We start from the raw sequence: 20,307 nt of genomic DNA, 5'->3' as shown, positions 1-20,307 counted from the left end.
TTCTCAGCTCTCTCACATACACATCCCTCCCCCACTTCCTCCCCCTTGGTGCTGGCTATTTCCTGCCAGCTGCTGGGGAAGAAAGCAATTTGGCAAAGTAGCTCACAGCAGGATCAACATCAGTTTGTCTGTTTATTAATCCTCTGGAAGAGATCTATCAAGGTCATTTGTTTTTTAAACTTTTATTTATTTATTTTAAGTGAGTTGTTCCAGGTCCCGTCAGCTCCAAGTCAAGTAGTTGTTTCAATCTTGTTGCAGAGGGCGCAGCTCACAGTGGCCCATGTGGGGATCAAACTGGCAACCCTGGTGTTATGAGCTCGGTGCTCTAACCAATTGAGCCAACCGGCCAGCCCTGTCAAAGACGTTTGTTATTGTCCTCTCATTAGGGCCAGTGGGAGGACACTCTAGCGTGGGTTGACATGCTAGCTATGCGGCTGTGTTGGGCAGGTTGGCCTCTCTGAGCCTGTGACTCGGACAGCCTGTACCCGTTCAGCTGCTGGGGTGGGCATCTACTGAACAACCACCACCAACGTAGAGGGGGCTCTCAATGTGCCCAGCTCTGCAAGTAGTCACTCATCTATTCCTCACAATCAGCTTCTAAGGCGGTGCTAGTATCATCCCCATTGGACAGATGAGAAATTGAGGCACAGAAAGGTTAAGTAACGTGCCCAAGTTTACCCAGTTAATAAGTGGAATAGGTGGACTCTGACCCAGACGGGCTGGTTCCAAAGTCCATGTTTTAACCACTTTGTTCTATTGCCTCTGACAGACAAACCCTAAGGTCATTAATAACAGTAAGAGGAGGGAGAGGCTGCTATTCACTGCATAGCACTGTGGGTCTTCTTCAGTTCTCCCAGCCACTTCAGAATGAGCCCCGGGATATGAGTCACCTGTCTGGTGTTACCCTCGGACAGAGGCAGACCCTATATTCGTTTCCAGACCAGTCCAACTCCAAGTCCTTTTTCTTTCTACCACCCTGTCCAGACTTTGCTGGAGCCTAGGGTTTACTGACCAGGGTTATGACCAGCAGGTTCCTACCCATTTTCGAAGGCTCCACCTGTGGCCAAGGCCTCCCCCGCCACACACACATATACACACAGGCCTCTTCAGTCTACATGTTCACGTCTGCAACTTCCCTTATTCTCTGTTCGCCATGGGATGCCTAAGGCTGCCCCACACTCCCTTTCTCCTGTTGTACCTCCGGAGAGACAGCCTGTGATTCAGGAAAACAATAGAAAAAATGAACTGCTTGCTGGTTATTTTTTAAATTACATATTAAAATTACACGTTGGAGGCCATATGTCTGTCTGCATTTCTTCTCCATAATTAATTATAACACTAGAAACCTGATGTAGCATTTTCCAAAGTGACTTCATATACTTTTTTTCATCTGACTCTTAATAGCCTCCAGTAAGTGGAATTGTTAGTGAAGGTGTATGATTTTATTGCCTTGTATCATTTCTGGTATTGGACCCCCTTTTCCTTTAGAGGGCCCTTTCCCCACTCCTAGTGCACTGTGTTTTAGTTGAGTCTGACATTGCCCTTGCAGGTGTGGTCACGTGACCTAATCTGGCCAGTCAGAGAGGTCCATTTACCTAACCCCTATGATTGGTTCAGGGTTGGGCACATGACCTAAGCTGGGCCAGTGAAACTCACTCTCTGGGATTATGGGAGGTTCTGCTAGGTTGGATGAACTAGTAGCTTGGAACTTCTAGGAGTATCTTTCCACTGTAGGAGAAAGCCTGACACCGATATGGAAGACAGCAGAGCTAAATGACGGGCATCCTGTTCATCTTCATGCCTAAAGTCACCGTGACAGAATTCCAAACTTCTCAATTTCATGAGCTGATAAATTTCCCTTTTGGTTTGAACTTCTGTTTGTCACTTGCACCTGAAAGCGTTCTGACTTATTCAAGATTGTCTTCTCCATTGGAAGATGAATAAATTGAGGGCAGGGAAGTGACTTGCTTGAGTGATAGAACTGGGCCCAGAGTGACAGAACTGGAACCCAGGTCTCTAAGGCTAATGACATCTGCTGTCCTACAAGCAAGGAACAGGAGGCCTGGTTGTTGCTGGTCAGTGCCAGCTCTGGGAGAAGCATATGCCCTCTTTCAGGACAGATGCCCCAGTGGGAGGGTCACCCAACGCCCTTGGAAAATGTGTCACCAGCTTTAGAGAACCATCACCAAACGCCCCTCAAAGCTGGGCATATCCAGAGTGACTTGTCCCTGGGGCTTGCCCATTCAAGACAGCAGCGACCCAGAGACAATCACAGAGCACAGTTAGCCACCCATCTCCAGGTAGGTGAGGACCACGGCCCCTTTCCCACCCTTGCCTCAGGTGTAGCCCTGATCCAAGACAGTCAGGGCCAATGTCAAGTTCCCTGACTTGAGGTGAGGAGTGCCTGAGAAGGAGGCGGAAGTATGGCCAGGGGACGGAAAACCATGTATTCCACTGGCTCCAAGGAAATGTGGAGCTAAGTCAGTGCTTCAGCCTTCAGCCATACCAGAGCCAACTTTAAGACTTCTGCGATAGCTGAGGGTCACCTTTACTTCTTTTTTTTTTTTTTTTAAGTCTTTTAAAAATTTTATGTATAAAGAGCTAGCTAGCATTGTTTCTGCAGTAAGGTAGACATATTAAATGACCCATTCAAGGAAGTTCACTTAGTCCAACTTAATGAAGCCTATATCCTTTGCGCAGAAACACTGGTGGCACATATTGGGATCAGGCTTTGCCAGTTTCAGCAGACATGGCAAGAATAAGAACCTTGGTTGAATTTTCTCAGATGGTTCCAGTAGCGCTGCTGGTGCCCCATCTTGCTCTCTCAGGTGCAATGAGGCAAAAGGAAAAAGCTACCTTTATTTCTTATTTCCCTATTTCAATAAATATATTTAATTAGTTATGAATTGAAAAGTGCTGTCATTTGTCACAAATATTGACCCCAAAGATAAATACAATGAAAACAACACGATGTTGTTAGTCTCCAGCTAGTGGAGTCTGGCTCTTAGTTTGTTAGAGAGGCGTTAAAGAGAGGCTGACGTCACGGCCTTGCCCTTGAAGCACATTCACTGCTGTGCTGTGACCATGTAAAACCATCTCCCCTGTGGCCAGGGTACACCTCTGCATCTCAAGCTTTGGAAAACACTGAGGTAAGCACATTGTAAACCCTGAACAAATGCACACAAGCCATGGGAGGACATAGTTATACAGTTGTTTCTGGCCAAAGCTCTTGGGGTGCAGTAACTCCAAGCTGGCAGACCTGTAACCCAGACAAGAAAACGGAACCAGCAATAAAGACAAGCCCACTGAGTGATCAAGGCTTGGTTAAATCATTCATTCATTCAACATTTATTGAGCGCCTACTGTGTGCCAGGCACCGTGCTAGGCGCAGAAATACAGAGATGCATAAGATACAGTCCATGCCCTGAAGGGTTCACAGTCTGGAAGGGGAAACAAACATGTAAACAAGTAAAATACAGTGTGACAAGTGCCAAAGAGAAGCATTTACAAAGAGCAGAGGTAGCCTGGGGGGAAGTCTTCCTGGAGGAGGGGGCTTTTGAGGGGGATTGTGATGAACAGGTGTTTGCCAGGCAGACAAGGCAAGAGGAGCAGGGGAAAGGCATTCCAGTCCAAAGAAACAGCATGAGCGAAGGCACAGAGGCAAGAAACTGCATGTCTTAGGGGGCGGGGAACTCTAACTATTCTGGAAGTATTGCTAGAGTTGGTACCAGAGGCCGTGGCTGGAGAGGGGGGCAGAGGCAGATGATGAGGGGAAACAGAGCGCAGGGAGTACCTCGGAGGTTCACCAGAGGTGAGCAGAGCCTGAAGGAAAGCTTCTCTTTGAAGAAAGAGAAGGCTCCTGGCTGACCCAAGGTACGCCTGCTCGAGAACCATAGGGTTCCTTGCTTTGGCCCCAACGGGACCTGGACCCAAGACCAGAGGAGAAGCTGAGCTGAGGGAGGACTGAGCAGAGGGGAAGGGCCCAGGTCTGGGGTCCTGGAAACTGCCACCCACTTGAGAGCTCTCTGCTCTCAGGCTTCTGATTTCTGAACTCTGCTGCACAGACCCCCTTCCCACAGCCAGGATGGGACCAAGGATCAAATGTTCTTGGCAAACTGCAAGGGGCCAGATGAACGTCATTAATGACGAAAGGGGTTGAGGCTAAAGCAAGAGTCAGAGAAGGGCAGAAGTTCCTAAGAATATGGGCCATAATGAGAAAACCACAGTGGCCTGGCAGACAATGGCTCTCTCTCCCCTGGGAGTGTGGGGCCCTGTTGGCCCAGGGCAGGGGCAGAGGCCAGCAGGCAGGACCAGGCCAGCTGTGCAGGGAGCCTGCATGACATACATGACGGTTGGGCTGCAGTCCCAGAAGTCTCAGCTGTCTCCTCAGTCTGAAGTCAAGGTTTCCTTGGCAACCAGGACCCTCCCTCTTCCAGGCTGTGGGGGAGTCACTGAGGCAGAGACTGGCCAGACAGTCAGACTTCCAGCCCTTTCATGTTTCTCAGAAATGGCTCTGTTGTGGGGGCGGGGCAGGGCGGGGAGACTGGGGGAGGAGGGGCAGTGTCTCAGTAAACCAGGTGCCCCTTTCAGTGACCACTTTCCCAAGGCACCTCCCTTCAGACCACTTTGGGGGACTGAGTTTCTTTCCTAACCCTGAATGGGAGCAGGGGAAAGATGGATTCAATCTGTTCATGGCTCTTGCTGCCCTGGGTTCAGGGGCCACACTGAGAGCGAGGCCTCCTGAGGGAGAGGTGAATAGCAGCTGCCATGTCCTCACTGCCATCACAGGAACAGGGGAAGGGAGGAGGGGACCCTCCTTTGGTGTTACCCTGGATAGCTCCGCCTCACCCCCGGGAGTCTCCCAGCCTAGGAGCAGCCCCATTCCTCGTGGCCTCCAGGTCTCCTTGCTGTGTCCCTCCTCTCCTCCTGCACCGTGTCGGGAACGATGCCCACCATGAGCACTGATGGAAGCGATGGTGGTAGCAAAGGGAGGGATGGTGTATGCGGGCGATGGGTGGCCTCCCCACCACAGGGGTGGGCTGAGGTGGGCCGGCGTGGGTGTCACTTGCTCTTGTGCAGGTCCTTCAGCCGGCGGAGCTTCTCCAGGAGCTGAGCCCGGGCGTAGTCATCGTCCTCTGTGGGGCCTAGGCCTGGCCCCAGAGCCTCCTGCAGCACCAAGCAGTGGGTCCTCAGGAATGGGTTGTAGGAGCGCTCCTCTCCCAGGGTGGATGGGCACTGGGGGACGAAAGGCACCTGGGTTTGGTGGGGAGAATCTGGAAAATGGGCCCAACAAGGGAAGCCTCCCTGCCCCCCGCCCTGTCCCATGGTCCAGGAGTTCTCACTCAAAGGCCATGAAACAAACATGTCTGAGCACGTGGGTGCATGCAATGGAGACACGCAGACCGGATTTCCTGACTTCACCCCTGGGTGGGGTGCCCGCCCTGCCGCTCTGGACCCCAGCCCCGCACCGTGCTCCTGCGCTCCATCCGCTGCCTCTGCACCCACTGCATCTTCCTCTCCCGGGCCAGATTTTCCGGTTCCACCACGCCTGCAAAGCCCAGGTTCTCTTCGGCGTACTCATGACCTAGGGACGGCCATGCGGGCAGAGAGAGATTGGTGTGTGGTCAGAAAACGTCCTCCCTGCCCCCAGGCCTGTGGGGACTGACAATCAGGGCGGAGGGGTAGCACTTCCAGGAACACCCCAGTCTCACGGAGCTGCTTCTCCAAAGGTGGGCACGAGTCAGCCATGAGTGAAGAGGCAGAAGCAGTTCAAGGGGAATCCACCAGACCTGGAGCCTGGAGCCCTGCATTCTAGCCCGACTATGCCTCTGCCCGTGTGACCTCGGTCAAGTCACGGCCCCTCTCTGAGCCACAGTTTCCTTTGGCAAGCGGAGAAAACAATAATGCCACTAGAGTAAGGATGTGTCCCTGCAACAGAGCCTGGTACATGTTAGGGGCTCCAGAAAGCATGAATGGGTGAAGTTCTGCTCCGAGGCTTAACTGAGATACTAGTGACTGTTTTAGAAACTAGAGACATGCAGTGCAAGTCCATATGGACGTGGATGCATGCAATGGATACACGCAGGCCGGATGTACTGACTTCTCCCTGAGAAGCAAACGCTCTCTTCCATTCTAGGCTCTGGCTAAGCAGAGGCTTCCCAGAGTCAGTGCCCCAAAAAGAAGAGAGTTCTGCCCTCACTGTTCGAGTGGGCTCCTGCAACCTCCAGAGGTGGAGCTGTGTCACCTCTGGGCCAGGAACTGGGACTCTGGGGACCCTATAGGGGTGAGGGCCCTGGAGGAGAAGTGGGGGCACCTCACCCGGCCACAGCAGAGTGTCGTCCCCCAGCCCCAGCACAGTGTCCAGCGAGCTCAGCATGGTCTCTGCGGTGCCCTCAAAAGTCCGTCCTGGTGGAGTCAGGGGTACAAGGAAAACACAGCCTGGTATAAGGTACCAAAGCAGGGTGGGCACCAGCTTGGGCTGGCTACCTGCCCTCAACCGTGCCCGACACGCCCACCTCCTGGGCATCTACACCTTCCTTCCCACTGGGAGCTGGGCCAATATTCACCCCCAACCAAGCCCGCCTGAGGCCTCCTTCGCACGTACTGACACGTGGATGGAAAGGGGCTGCCAAGCCTTCAGGCTGCGCACTCACGACCCCAAGCGCAGGCATGTCGGGTTGCTCTTTCCCACATAGCACTCCCTTCATGGCCTGTGCTGCCCTTTGGCACTCGCTACAGCCTGGGATTTGTGATCCCACAACCATAGCGTCATCCTCTCACTCAGGGCTCTCAAGTTGTTGTAACCTAGACCCCAGTCACTGTATCAGAGAACCAGGCTCCACCCAGTGGAAACAAATGCCCTGCAAGGTCTGTACTCAGTTACAGGCATCGCCTCATCCTGTCCATCCCCTGTGGGAAGTTGTGAGGGTATTTTTTTTTAAATGGGGTAACATAGTAACTGTTACCCTAAATTGGAGTAACTGCTGAGACAACATTTGTGCTGAAATCAATACTTTATTGCACTGCATGGCACCGTGGCTGTCCTTGGGCCCCTGCCCTGGCCTCTCTTCCTCCCTTCTGTCCCCCCTCCTCCCTCTGCTCTTTGGGGAAACTCACCACAGCCGGAGAGGAAGAGCAGGTCCCCTGAGAAGAGGCAGGAGGGACCCTTGTAGGGCTCCCCGTCCAGCAGGTAGACCAGATGGCCTTGCGTGTGGCCAGGGGTGGCCAGAGCCCGGATCTGAAGCCGTCCCACGCTAACCACTTCTTGATGACACAGGGGACTGAGGAGCAAGACAATAGGGAGAGAAGGTATTAGAGCTCATGCCATGCCGCTCCCACCCAACCCTCGGCCCCAGGCGCTGGGTGATTCACAGGAGTCAGGGCTTCCACACCAGACAGAAAGCGCCATTGTGCAGGGCTTCACATCTCCGCTCTTCCTGTTTTGGGGGCTGGATCAGTGAGGGGTGAGCAGTGCCAGTTTTCAAATAGGCTGCAATCTGCTCTCTAAGGGCCACGAAGGGCATCGGCCAAGATTCAACTGCCGATACCCCTGAAATACTCAACTGAAGGATAGAGGGTGAGGGAAAGGGCCCAGGGAAGGGCCACCCCACCTCCTGGGTCAGGGACTTACTGGGTAAGGTGGGGGATGCTGTCCTGAGAGCTCCCGTATACCCGGCAGTCCTGGTGTCGCCGGCAGAGGTCACGGTTCCCTCCACTGTGGTCCCTGTAGGATGGCAGAGACGGGCAGGGGCTTTGAGGCACAACTGCACCAGGCTTCCTCGCCTCCCTCTTCCCTATGGCATCTCCAGGCCTTTGAGCCCTGGGGCCCCTGGCTTCTAGGCTGAGCCAAGCTGTCCACACCTTTAGGCCTTTGCTCAAACTGTTCCTCTGCCCACAATGTTGTCCCCACAACTTGCCACCCCTCCTCCCCATCACCTGGCCAATGCCAGCTGATCTTTATGGACTTTCTCAGCCCAAGGGTCATCAGCCTCTAATCCTCCAAGTGGATCTGATTATGCCCCACCTGGTGCCCCCCACCTACTATACCCTATGCCAAGTGCCATAGTTGTCATCGTTAGTCATTGGATACTTTCATGCAGAGCTGTCTCCCCTGTTAGACTATAATCTCCTTAAGGGAAGAGATCATAAGGTTTGTCCATGTTCAGTACACAGTAGGCATCTAATACATGCTCATGAAATAAAAGATAAATGCCTGCCCTACCCTGCCCTCTTCTGGGGCTTCAGGGGCCTAAGTGGCACAGTGGCAGACTCGCTCCTTCCCTTCCCTCTCTGCGGTGCCCCAATATTCCATGAAAGTGCTGTCCCACATCCTGACTTCTTGACCCCCAGCCCAGCCTGTCCTGGCAAGCCCAGCAGGGGTAAGGGTCAGCCAGGGAAAAGCATCTGCATCCAGACCCCCCACCCCAGCCCCTTACCAGTGCTTGTGGGTGCAGAGAATGGCAACCAAGGTGACGCCCTCCTTTTCAATAGAAGCCTGGGGGAGAGAGGAGGTCTGAGACAGGAACAGGATGCAGGAGACAGACACACACACGGGTGGGGGTGCTGGGTGGAGAGGAGAGGAAAGGAAAAGTGGGAGGGAGAGAAAAAGGGAGGGGATGCAGCCAGAGAATGAGAAGGGGGTGGGCGTAGATGGCTGGAGAGAGTGGGGAGAGCCGAGACCCAGCATGGGTACATGGGAGGCAGGAAGGTGCAGGAGGGGGAGAGGGAGACTTGTAGAGGGGGCAGACACACAGACATATGCACGCACAGAAATAAAAAGTGGGAGGAAAAGACGGAGAGTCCCCGATACTGACAGACAGAGGTGAGGAGAGAAGAGGGTCAGAAAGGGGGCCACAGAGAGTGAGAGACAGGAAACCCACTAGACCCATGGTCTCGGGTCAGCATCATTCTCTCTCTGGCTCTGGTGCCCCCACTGCTGCCCACCCCCTTCCTCTAGCCATGCCCTGGACACCGACCCTCCCCAAGGCTGTGGCTGCGGGGCTCTCTATGTGCTTGTCGGGGTCTGCATGAGTGCATGTGGAGGGGGCACACCCCATTGGCAGAGGCAGCAGGGCCAGCCCCTCTCTAGTGAGGGGAAGCTGCCAGTCTCCAAGGTGACCCCAGGTACCCCTCCTCTCACCTGCACGGCCTGAGGGTCGGAAGGGTCCACAGCCACAGCCAGCCGGGCCTGGGTGTCGATGATGAGGTAGCTGTAGTTGTCCGAGAGAACGGGGATGGGGAGCACCTTCACTCCTGGGGGACAGAGACGGGCTGTGGGCGGGCTGACAGGCAGGGAGCCCAGCAGTAGGGGGCATGTGACAGGGAGCAGGCAGGGAGGGGGGTGGGCACAGCTGGGGCTGATGCTGGCCAGGGGAGCCAGAGCTCACCGTTGAAGAGGCGGGGCTGGGTTCTGGAGTGGCCTTTGGGGTAGCGATTCCGAGCCCTGCGCAGCTGCTGGCGGTAGAAGAGGTACCCAAGCCAGGTGCGGGTGTACAGGCTGTACCTGCAGGGCGGGATGTCTGTGCTCAGCCCCCATGCCCTGGACCCTCTGTCATGACCAGGCCGCAGGTATCCACTCCCTTGGCCACCCCTGAGGGTACCATCACATACTGTATGCGTACTGTGTGCCCTGCTCAGTACTCAGGACAAGCTGGAGGAGACAGACAAACCCCCCAGTTCATAGCCCATCAGGGGCAAGGTGAGGCATTCACAGAAAAGACTGCAGGAGGGTGAGGGGTTTATTTGGTAAAAGGGGTAGAGGAATCAGGAAGCTGAATTAGGTGAGAATATATTTCAGGACGAGCAGTGGTACCCCACAATATGCCGGAGAATGTTGAACCAGACTCCTTGGCCCCACCTGACTCAGCAGGTCTGGGGTGGGGGCCTGGGGATTTGCATTTCTAACAAGCACAGGTGCCCCAGGGACCACAACTTTGAGAACCATTGTGGTAGGGGAACCGATAATAGGAAACTATAATAGCAGACAGCAGGGCTTGTTCGGGGGAAACCAGAAAGTTCTACTGGGCTGTTCAGTGGAAGCAGCTAGGAGAAGTGAGGCTAGATGGGCTGACTGCACTCCCCCCTCCTCAGGTCACTCCAGGTCATCCCCTGGCTACACAGTGAAAAGGCTGCAAAAAGAATGGAGGGGACTTGTGAGTGACAGAGACCTCCAAGTACAAAATGCCAGCAGGCAGGGCCAGCTTCACAGGGATGTGACCTGTGTGGTCTCACAGGGCCCCATGCTTGGTTTAATGCTCTGCTGTTGCCATCTTGAAATCCTTAATGATTTTACCTTTGACCTGTGTCTTGTAAGTGAAGTCTGACGGGACAATAGAACGTGCACTCTGGCAGTACGTGTAATGTCCTGTTCCTTACCACCCCATACACAAACCATGCTCGCAATGCCACCATGAGCACAGAATTCTGGTGGACCTCCCATGTGTGGGAATTCAACAAGACTCCAAGGATACAAGGAGAGTATCCACCTACGACTGAGTAAGGGGGGCACTGACTGGCCTGCGGGGCCACACCTTCAGTTCAAACAAGAATTTGCTTCAAAGGCATAAAGAAAGCAGGGGTGTTCTAAGAAACACAAACGACCAAGGTACCCTACCACGTCCTTTCTTACTCATGTTACTTCCCTGTACGATCAGACCACCTATGCTGCAAATGATGCTACAGAAGGAAAGGGAAAGGGGGTGGCCCATCTGTCCTCTTCCTGTCAGTCCTTCCTTGCTCATCAGTAAGCTGAAGGTAAAGTGTGAAGGTAGAGAGAGCTGCTAGAATGCGAGTGTGTCAAGACGTGAAATAAAAACAATTGAGGTAGTTTTGTGCAGTCTTTTCAGGGCTCTGGTAAGAACAAGACACATATCCCTGTACAAGCTAAGAAATGTGAATTAATGTAGTTTCAGTGATTCCATATGAGTCAAATGGTCTTATACATTTGCATTTAAAACTGGCATTGCACAATGTAAAAATGGCAAAATTCATGCTAATAATTTAGATTTTTAATTTTTCTTTACTTGGAATGACATTAAATATCAAATTTAAAACATCACGGCAAGTCAAAAGAGAGACCGTAGAAGAAAGGAAAAGCTTTATATTTTAGTACCTTGCGTGGCACTATTTTTTTTTTTAATTTTTATTGGGGAATATCGGGGAACAGTATATTTTTCCAGGACCCATCAGCTCTAAATCAAGTCGTTGTTTTCAATTTATTGAAACAACTGGCCCATGTGGGAATCGAACCAGCGATGTTGGTGTTATGAGCACTGTGCTTGAACCAACTGAGCCAACCGGCTGCCTTGAGTGGCACATTTTTGAACAAGACGCTCAAACTTTCATTTTACGTTGGGCCCTACAAAGTATGTAGCTAACCCTGTCAGCATTGGAAAGGAGCTGTCTCAGGCCCTGAGCTCTCAGAAGGGAAAGTGAGGCAGGGGTAGGGATGGGGCAGTTGATGCTTAGGGTTACACAGCAAGTCAGTCAGAAAGGGCAGAGGGATTCTGCCTGATCAAACTGGAGACAGAAAAAGCAAGGTGAGGGAGGGGTAGATGACAGACCCTAAATCTACATAGGGATTTACTGTGTCTATGTTGGGGTGGGGAGGTGGGATACAGGGGAGACGGCTCTGGGATCCAAACCAAGCAGGTTTCCACGACAATTTGGTAGAAATGATTTAACTGAAGTTTAATCATTGCAACCCCCCGCTTTGTGTGCCCATGCATTTGTACCGATCGGGAATTTCAACACACTATGGAGGGGTTTTGCCATCCTTTGTGTCTTTATGTCCATTTTTTATATCAGTTTCAGCCACCTCATACTTCCATTCATTCAGTGATATTTAGTGAGGCCTTGCTATCAGCCAGCTCTGGGCACACAGTGAGTAAGGCAGAGTCAGCACCCTCTTGCAGGTTATAGTCTAGTGGGGCAGACAGGACAGTAAACATATTGCAAGTAAAGATGACAAAACAAAACGCAGCCAAAGGACAGAGGATAATGACAGGAGCTGCTATGAGATATTGTGGTCAAGGAAGGCCTCTCTGGAGGTGACTTTCCAAGAAGTAAGGGGACAGGTCATGTGAGACTCTGGGGAGAGCTCATCAAGAACTGGACAAAAGGGAGGTGCAGAGCCCCCAAGGGAGAGAGGGAGCGAGCTGGTGGGAGTTGCTGATTCTCTGCTGTGCTGTCGAGATAACAAAGAGTTGGCACGATAGAGATGCCAACCAGAGGGGATTGGTTGGAACAACCTAATATTCTGGGTTGGATTCTAGACCAGAACGATAGTGGGACCATTGGTGAAATTCCAGCAAAGTCTGGAGAGTCATTAATAATTTGCATTGATGTTAATTTCTTGCTTTTGATAACAGTCCCGTGGTTATGAAAGATGTTAATATTTGGGAACGCTGGGTGAGGGGTATATGGGAATTCTGTGTACTATTTTTGCAGGTCTGAAATGACTTCAAAATGAAACGATAAAAAAGAATAAATAAACAAATTTTTTAAATCACCCTTTCCTCTGTGCCCCGACACCACGTTGCATCCATGCCTGGAGTCCTGCTCCAGACTTCATTTCTTCCTACTGAGGCTTATGGAAAGTCCAGGACCTCTGCTAATGGAAAGCTCTGGGTTCCAGTCATGACTGGGCCCCTCCTATCCCTGAGAGCTTGGGCCAATCTTTGGACTCAGGTCAGATTTCTCATCTATAAAATGGTGATACCAGGACTTACCCCTGCGGGTCTGTGTGCAGACTACGCGACATAAAACAAGATAACAAATGGTAATACTTAGTCAAGGGCCTGGCAGTGGAAAGTGCTGAGCAACTGTTGTTTCCTTCCCACATTTAGCTAGGTGCCCCTCGCAGCTGCTAGCGCATGGCTGGCCACATCCGGGGGGTGGGGGAGCTGATAAATGCTCCCTGTCTTCTCTTCTTGGATGTTCATTACATGTACTTTGTCCACCAATGAAGGCCAAGATCCACTAGAGCAGGGGCTGTGCGCTAAGAAGCTGCAGTAAACAAGGCCCCTCTCTTCCATTTGCTTTATCCAGCAAATATTTACTGCACATGCCGGAAAGGGTGCAGACCCCAGAGAACAAGGCAGCTGGGTGTAGCAGCGTGATGACTGGAGGGGCCACCAGCCCAAACCGGAAGACAGACCTATCAACAGACAAGCAGCTCACTACAGCTGCTGATGGAGGGGCGTAGGAGGAAGGGAAGAGGTCCTACTGTGGGCAGTGTGGTCAGGGAAGGCCTCTTCTCTGAGGACAAACTTTGAGCTGGGAATGGAAAGATAAGAGGAAGCTAGCAGTGCTGATGTCTGGGGGGTGCAGCACCAAGTCCCAGGGGCAGGCAGGAGTGGACATGCTCTGGGAGTTTCCAGGAGCCCTGGGCAGGGCCAGAGGGGCAGAGAGCACCAGAGGTCAGCAAGGTGGGCAGGGGCCAGGCCATGGAGTGGGGGGTGGAAAATTGCTGGCGGCTTTTAAAGAGCTCACTTGGCTGCTCTTAGAGGGTGCAGTGAAAGGCAGTAGAGTGGAAGGTGGCAGGGGAAACTGAGTCCCTAGGTAGCAGAGATGACCAGGGCTTAGCCTAGAGGGGGTGTGGGAGATGGAGAAAGTTGGGGATGGACGCCAGACCTGTGCTCCGCTGGCTTTGGGGAGAGGGATGGGGTGGTCCTGGTGAGTCTAACATCTGGATCACAGTTCAGAGCAGGGGAAAGTAGATGTGAGGCTATGGAGGGAGGGAGGGGCCTGAGGACCTACTGACACTGGGATACTCGCTCCAGGCTCTCGGGCCCAGGCCTTCCCTCACAGTGGCTTCCGCACGACCCTCAAGTCCCTGAGCTCTGGCTCCTCCTTCATCTGCCTGCACACTGGCAGTGTCACAATCACCGAGGTCCAAAACCATGCGTGTCAGCTGTTCCGCCTGCCGCCTCTCTTTCTGGGAAAGGCCCTGTCATCCTCCCAGTTACACGGCTTGAGCTCTGATTTAACCCGTTCCCTGGCATATGTGACCTAAGCAGCATCCCTCTCACGTTTGCCTTCTACCCCCCCCCCCCCCACGACCTGGGCTCACCCAGGAACAGGCCCTAGAAGCTCTTAAATTGACCCTTACGACAGCCTCCTTTCCCCAGCTCTCTGCCTTCAATCCAAACGGTGAGCCGCTGGCAAAAATTTAAGTTCCCAAAGCATTGCTGTTGACTGAGCCCCCCTCCTGCTCAAAAGCCTTCAGCGGCTCCCTGCTGCTGACAGGAGAATGTGTGACTCCCAGTCAGGCCCTCTGACCTGGGACGGAAGCAAGTCTTCCCCGTCCTCCCCTCTGCATGGCGCGGCGAAGACCCTGTGCTCTTGAGAGTGAGCAAGGAAAACCCCCGAATGTCCACCAACAGCACAAATAAGCAGTGACATATTTAGACCATGGGAAACTACACAGCCAGGAAAACGAATGATCTAGACCACCAGGTCTCAGCATGCACAAAGCTCAAACATAACATCAAGCTAACAGACATGCTGCAGGGAAAACAATCTCACAATATTTATTTAACATGCCAAAGCATGCAAAACTATCATCTACATTGTTTAGGGACACAGACATATGTATATCAGTAAAAGAATCAAGGCAGCTAAGGGAAAGGGGGTCATGCAGGGTCTCCTCAGGGGCAGGGAGGAGGTGGGCCAGACAGGTGGGCACAGGGGCTTCACAGAGTCTGTAATATTTTCCTGAGCTGGGTGGTGCAGAGATTGTAATCTACTCTCTTTTGAATGCCTGCAATAACTTATTAAAATTTCAAAACTACCATCCTCCTGCAGGTTTCTGGCCTAGAACACCCTCCAGGTCTTCTCTACTTACTGGAATCCTAAGCCTCCTTCAGGGATCAACTCAAAGGCCCATCTCCCCATTACCCCAGCAGGAAGTCTCCTTCCCCTGCTCCATATGGAGCACTCAGTCTCTCCCCACCCCTCCACGAGGAGGGGTGAGTCTCTGAGAGCCCCTCCAAGGCAGGGCCTTATCGACTTCTGCCAGCGCGCTAATCAGGACCACGCAGCGGGCAGACGACCCGGCTGGAGACCCGGCCTGCTCCCAGTGGCTCCCTGCACGGGCACAGCACAGAAGCTGTACTCACCAAATGTTTCGTGATCAGAAAAAGCCAGGGAGGGCCAGGCATGCAGGTGTGAAAGCTACCAGGCACAGAAAGTGGACTGTCACTCGGCAACCCCTGCAACTGACCCCATGCCAGGCTGTGGACCCTGTGAAGCCCAGCGGGAGTGTCCAGAGCCCAAGTAGAATAACAGCCACCTCTGCCCCTGCTCTCCTCTCCCCTCCTCACCCACTGCTTCCAAGTTCCTCTCTCTCCCTGCTGCACCCATACACCTAAGAAAAAAGTATACTCTGCTAAGCACCCAGCCCCAAGGGCATGAGTGGGGTTGCGCCACTGGGGCACAAAATCCCAACTTCCCCAGACTCAGAGCCCCTGAAGTGGAGGAACTGAGGGAGCATGAGACTGGGGGTCTGCAGACAGGTCCACAGTCCTGGCTCTGCCCACCCAGGGTAGGGCACGTGTCCAAAGCTCACTGGCTTATCTTTAATAACAGCAACCTTTTCCAAGCATTCCTAGACCCCACTTGTGAGCAGCCTTAAGCTAAATGCCTATCAATTACCTCCCATCATCCTCCAAACAACCCAGAGGCAGGTGTCATTTCTTCCACTTTACAGACCAGGGAGGGAGGACAGTGGAGCCCAGAGAAGAGGGAAGGGATTTGCTCAGGACCACAGAGCAGTGGGTGGCAGGGCAGAAATTCACCCTGGCAGCCTGACCAGGGAATCCATACTCCCAACCCCAAATGAGGGGCTAAGATGAGATGAATGGGCCGGAACTATTTTGGGGCAGACCCAACTCCTTTGAGGTTGTTTGCTGAGAAAAATGATACACCAGCGGGGTTACAGTGACCAGACACACAGCCCAGGACCGGGACTCTGGGGCTCCTGGGGTGCTAGTTTGGGCCTCTTTGACACACCGACCGCTTTGAGAATCAGGTGAATGCTGTGACTCCTCTCCCGGGACCACCTCATTACATATGCAGCATTTTGCCATAACGGCAGTGTTAAGAGACCCCATGAACCTCGGGATAAGGCACCCTGACCTGGATCCCGGAGGTCCCTTTCAAATCTGTGTGTGATTCCTAATCCCGGACATATAAATGGGTTGATGGTTCCCTGGGGAGCATCTGAGCCAAATGCAGAAGACAATTTAGGAAAAAAGAATAACAGACCCTCAGGAGCATTGAGATCTGTTTGGCTCAAGTAAACTCAAAAATTCAAAGGAATGACAGACCCTAGCTGGGAAAATGTGAAGGTGAAGGAGTCGCTGGGAAGGACCTTTCCTACCTCCTAGGCCCCATCCCGCTGGGAAGGACCTTTCCTATCTCCCAGACCCCCACCCCACTGGGAAGGACCTTTCCTATCTCCTAGCCCCCACCCCACTGGGAAGGACCTTTCCTATCTCCTAGCCCCCCACCTCACTGGGAAGGACCTTTCCTACTTCCTAGCCCCCACCCCACTGGGAAGGACCTTTCCTACCTCCTAGGCCCCACCCCGCTGGGAAGGACCTTTCCTACCTCCTAGCCCCCACCCCGCTGGGAAGGCACTGCCCCATGGAATGGGCCCAGCTTCCTTTCTTCTGTTGCTGGAAGCAAGCAAAGCCCCACAAGCTCACGTGACTCACAAGATGACAAGGGCACCCAGGGCCAGGTATGGGACTCAAACTCTCTGCCCCGGGATCCCCGGCACGACCAGAAGTCTGGGATCTAGGCCTGGGGCCGCCTGCATCGCAATGATCCCGGGGTGCTGGTTAAACAGGAAAATTCTGCCCTTTGCCTCATTTGGCCCCCTTCCTAGATTCTAATTCAGCGTTTCTGGGGCCTGGAAATACCCACAGTCACCTCACCAAAAAGTTTCCTAATTGGTCCTCTGGGACCCAGTGGGAGACAGAAAAACCACTGTGCAGGGTCAGGCTGGGGATTGGGTCGAGCCCTGCAGCTGTTCTGAGGGGCCCTTCCTGAGGGGTTCAGGATGCAGACACACCGCCAAGCACCCCAGTGAGAGGTCACGGGTGCACCTTTCGCTCCTCGCCTCACTGAACCAGAGCGTGGCTTCTCTGATATCTGAGTCAGAACCTCCAGCCCCAGGGGAGGCTGGTGGGACATCTGGGGGCAGTGAGACACAGCGCCACCCCACTAACCTCTTCCCTCTGGCACACAGTGGAGAACATACAATGATGCCCTTCTTTCCCTCTTCCCTAAAGGGCAGTCTCACCATCCTGGGCAGCCCAGAGAGAGGCCTGAGAGCTTTCAAGTGTCTGTTCCAACTAGCCCCTGTGCCCCAGCCTCAGGCCAGCCTGGGGCAGAAGGGGAGCAGCATAAAGGGGGGCTCTGCATCCAACAGAATGACCTAGAAAGCCCCTATTGCCACGGTCACCCCTCCCTCCCTCTGGTACTCCCTAAATGACCCCAATCCTGATGGGGCCCCAGACTCCACCAGAACCCAACAGGCAAGCCAGGTAGGTGAGGCCTCTGGTTAAGGGGTGCTTTGGGCTTCTCCTCTCATGCTCCCCAGGGCCCAGGCCCCTGGGTTTCGTTTGGTTTGGGTTTCTTTCTTTTGGCTTCCCCCACTCTCCCTCACCCCAATCCCAGGCCCTCTTGATCCAGTCCTGCTTCCTGAGCCAGGCCTGTGGGAGTTCAGTGGGGAAATCAGACCTATGAATACCTAGTGCAGGAACAAACAAGAAAATACAATGAAGGCTTTGCATCTGACCAGCCTCGGGGCATTCTTTATGAAACCAAACCCGGAAATGGCTATCTTAGGGCTGAGGGACTCCGAGGGCCACCAGGGCACAGAGTTCTGGGGAGCGAGGACCTGCTCCAAGATCCCTCAGGGACAAAGAGAGCAGTTCAAGGTTTTGTGTGTTCTCCAAACGGAAGAAACTGAAGAAGATAATGAGACAGCTAAAAAGGGTGAGCCTTTTCTGACGCTGCCAGCAGGCCTGGGGGATGGGCTGGGTGGTTACTTCCCCATGCCCAGGAGAGGGGCAGTGCTGCACGTGGTCAAAACACAGGCCAGCCCAGGAGGTCAAGGGGCCCGTGACCACCGTCTCCATGCTCATCCCAGCTACAGCTTTCCACAGAACTTGAAGCCCTCTCCAGATTTTGCCCGTCTTTCCCAGAGGGGGCAGGAGCTGCTGCTGAGGGCGCTTGGGGAGGGCCAGGGGCACCGTCACTGCCGGTGGCCTGCCCATGGTATCTCAGTCCTGGCCGGGAGGCCTGGACTAGTTCTGTCTACCCACAATCCCAGGCCACCTGTCCATCCAAAGCCCCTGGGTTTTGGTCTGTTTGGTTTGGCTCCCCCCATCCACCCTCATCCCAGGCCCTCTTGATCCAGTCCTGCTCCCTGGGCCAGGCCTGTGGAGTCAAGTGTCGGGTGTGGGGGGAATCAGACCTGTGCACATACGGTGACGCGTACTATGGAGAATAATAAAGCCGGGTAGCGGCAGTAGAGGGTGCAGCGGTGGGGGTGTTGCTAGTTTTATATGGAGTAGTCAGGGCAGGCCTCTCTAATCAGATGAAATTTGAGCAGAGGCCTGAAGGAGGGGAGGCAACAAACCATGTGGCCACCTCAGAGAAGGTTCTAGTGAGAGACATCAACAGCAGAAGGGCTCGGAAGTGAGGCTGCCTGGGAGTATCTGAGGAAGAGGACAGGGGTCTGGGTGACCCAGGCAGAAGGAGCAAGGTGAAGGGCGGAACACGTGAGGAAGGCCTGGAGCCAGGGTCTGAGCAGAGGACTGATCCGTTTCTGAATTAAAGTGTAACAGTGTCATTCTGGTTGGAGATACAAGGCCAAAGGAAAGAGTCCCTTTAGGAGGCCAGATGTGAGATGACGGTGGCTAGGCCCAGGGTGAGAGCAGTGGAGGTGGGGATGAGTGTTCAGATTTGGGATATATTTTGAAGGTGAGCTTTCAGGGTGCAACTAAATTTGACAGGTAGAGATGTACAGAGGAAGGAAGGCCTGACAGGCTCTCAGACAAAGCCTGGAGAAAGAATTGGGCAGATCTGGAGGGGGTGTGGGAGGGTTCCAAAGGCCTGGGTGAGGGTTGTGGACTTCATTTTGTAGGTAGTGTGGCTTAGGGGAAGGGCCACCCACCCAGAGCCATGGTTTGGAGACTAACCCGGCAGCAGAGGGGAAGCTGAGTCAGGGGAGAGCAGAGGGGCCACTATGGATGGTGGGGCTGCAGCTCTCCAAGGTCCCAAGAGCATATAGAAAGGAAAAGGACCCTGCTTCCCTCCTACAGGCTGTGTTGTGGATGGCCCAGGCCACTGCCTCTACCCAGACTTAATTCAGGCCACAAGCAGGTGGGTCATGCACCCAAGGGCCCTCAGCTCAGGACTCTTGCCACCCATTGAAGTCAAGCCAGTGGGCCTCACTGGCCCCAGAGAAGGGGCTTCCTCTTGCAGAAGTGGGGCAACCAAGGTTTGTCTCAGGAACCGTTGGTTTTACTTGGGTCAGGAGGGTGAAGAAAGATCCTCTATGCCCAGAAACGGAGAGGGGGCTTGGTCAAGAAGGGAGTGAGGGCTTTATCAGCTAAAACTGTCCAGCCCCAAAGGCCGGCGCCATCCACTTTCTCAGCTCTGCAGACGTTCCCAGCCCTGCACGAGCCCAGTCTCGTTCCCCATTCATCCCTGCTCTTCAGACAGACGCTCTGCTCAGGGCCCTGTTCTTCAAACTCCCGTCAACTACTGCTGAGAAGGCAAAGGGACAAAAGGGAAACTGAGGCATGAGGTGGGGGTGGGGTGGGGGCACACATGGGAGAGCCGACATTCCTGATCCCAGCCTTCTCAGGCGTACCCTGTCACTCCCGAGGAACTTGCACGCCCTGACTCCTGCCATAGATTGGGTCCCGGTTCACAGGCTCCTGCCCCTGACTCCTTGAGAATAGCCACCAGTCTCTGCTCACATCTTCGATCCCACAATCCTGACCCAGGGCAGCTGGGGTTCACTGAATGAATAAAGGGATGCGGGATTTCCTGATGGCTGGGTGGGCAAGATGGGCTTGGAAGACAGTACAAGTATGTAAGGAAGCTCCAGAAAGAACCTGCAGGTGCCAAGTACCTCCCCCACCCATCCCCATGATACAGAATGAGCATTTGCTAACATCTGTTGAGCACTTACTATGAGCCCGACCTTGTGCATGTAGATGCACAATTTAATTTTATCCTCACAGGAGCCCTAGGAGGTAGGCACTATCACTATGCCCATTTTAC

At 53.6% G+C, this 20,307-nt stretch overlaps 1 protein-coding gene and 1 pseudogene across 2 annotated transcripts in view; both read right to left on the bottom strand.

Annotated features, from left to right (window-relative positions):
- On the bottom strand, positions 1–2,815 carry LOC109452656 (small ribosomal subunit protein uS14; annotated as a pseudogene).
- Positions 2,816–3,320: 505 nt separating this feature from the next.
- Positions 3,321–20,307, bottom strand: part of PNKD (PNKD metallo-beta-lactamase domain containing) — a 58,001-nt gene continuing 41,014 nt past the window's right edge. For both annotated transcript variants that reach the window (XM_019741779.2, XM_019741781.2), the window contains 8 exons: positions 9,387–9,502; positions 9,140–9,252; positions 8,436–8,494; positions 7,631–7,723; positions 7,117–7,280; positions 6,319–6,405; positions 5,469–5,584; positions 3,321–5,235 (listed from right to left, as the gene is read on the bottom strand). In XM_019741779.2, coding sequence (XP_019597338.1) covers positions 5,062–5,235; positions 5,469–5,584; positions 6,319–6,405; positions 7,117–7,280; positions 7,631–7,723; positions 8,436–8,494; positions 9,140–9,252; positions 9,387–9,502 — 922 coding nt within the window. In that variant the 3' untranslated portion in view covers positions 3,321–5,061. The remainder of the gene's footprint in view (positions 5,236–5,468; positions 5,585–6,318; positions 6,406–7,116; positions 7,281–7,630; positions 7,724–8,435; positions 8,495–9,139; positions 9,253–9,386; positions 9,503–20,307) is intronic.

This window comes from Rhinolophus sinicus, linkage group LG01 (assembly GCF_036562045.2).
Source record: "Rhinolophus sinicus isolate RSC01 linkage group LG01, ASM3656204v1, whole genome shotgun sequence".
Classification (NCBI taxonomy): Eukaryota; Metazoa; Chordata; class Mammalia; order Chiroptera; family Rhinolophidae; genus Rhinolophus; species Rhinolophus sinicus.
This window is presented reverse-complemented; position numbering and strand designations above follow the sequence as displayed.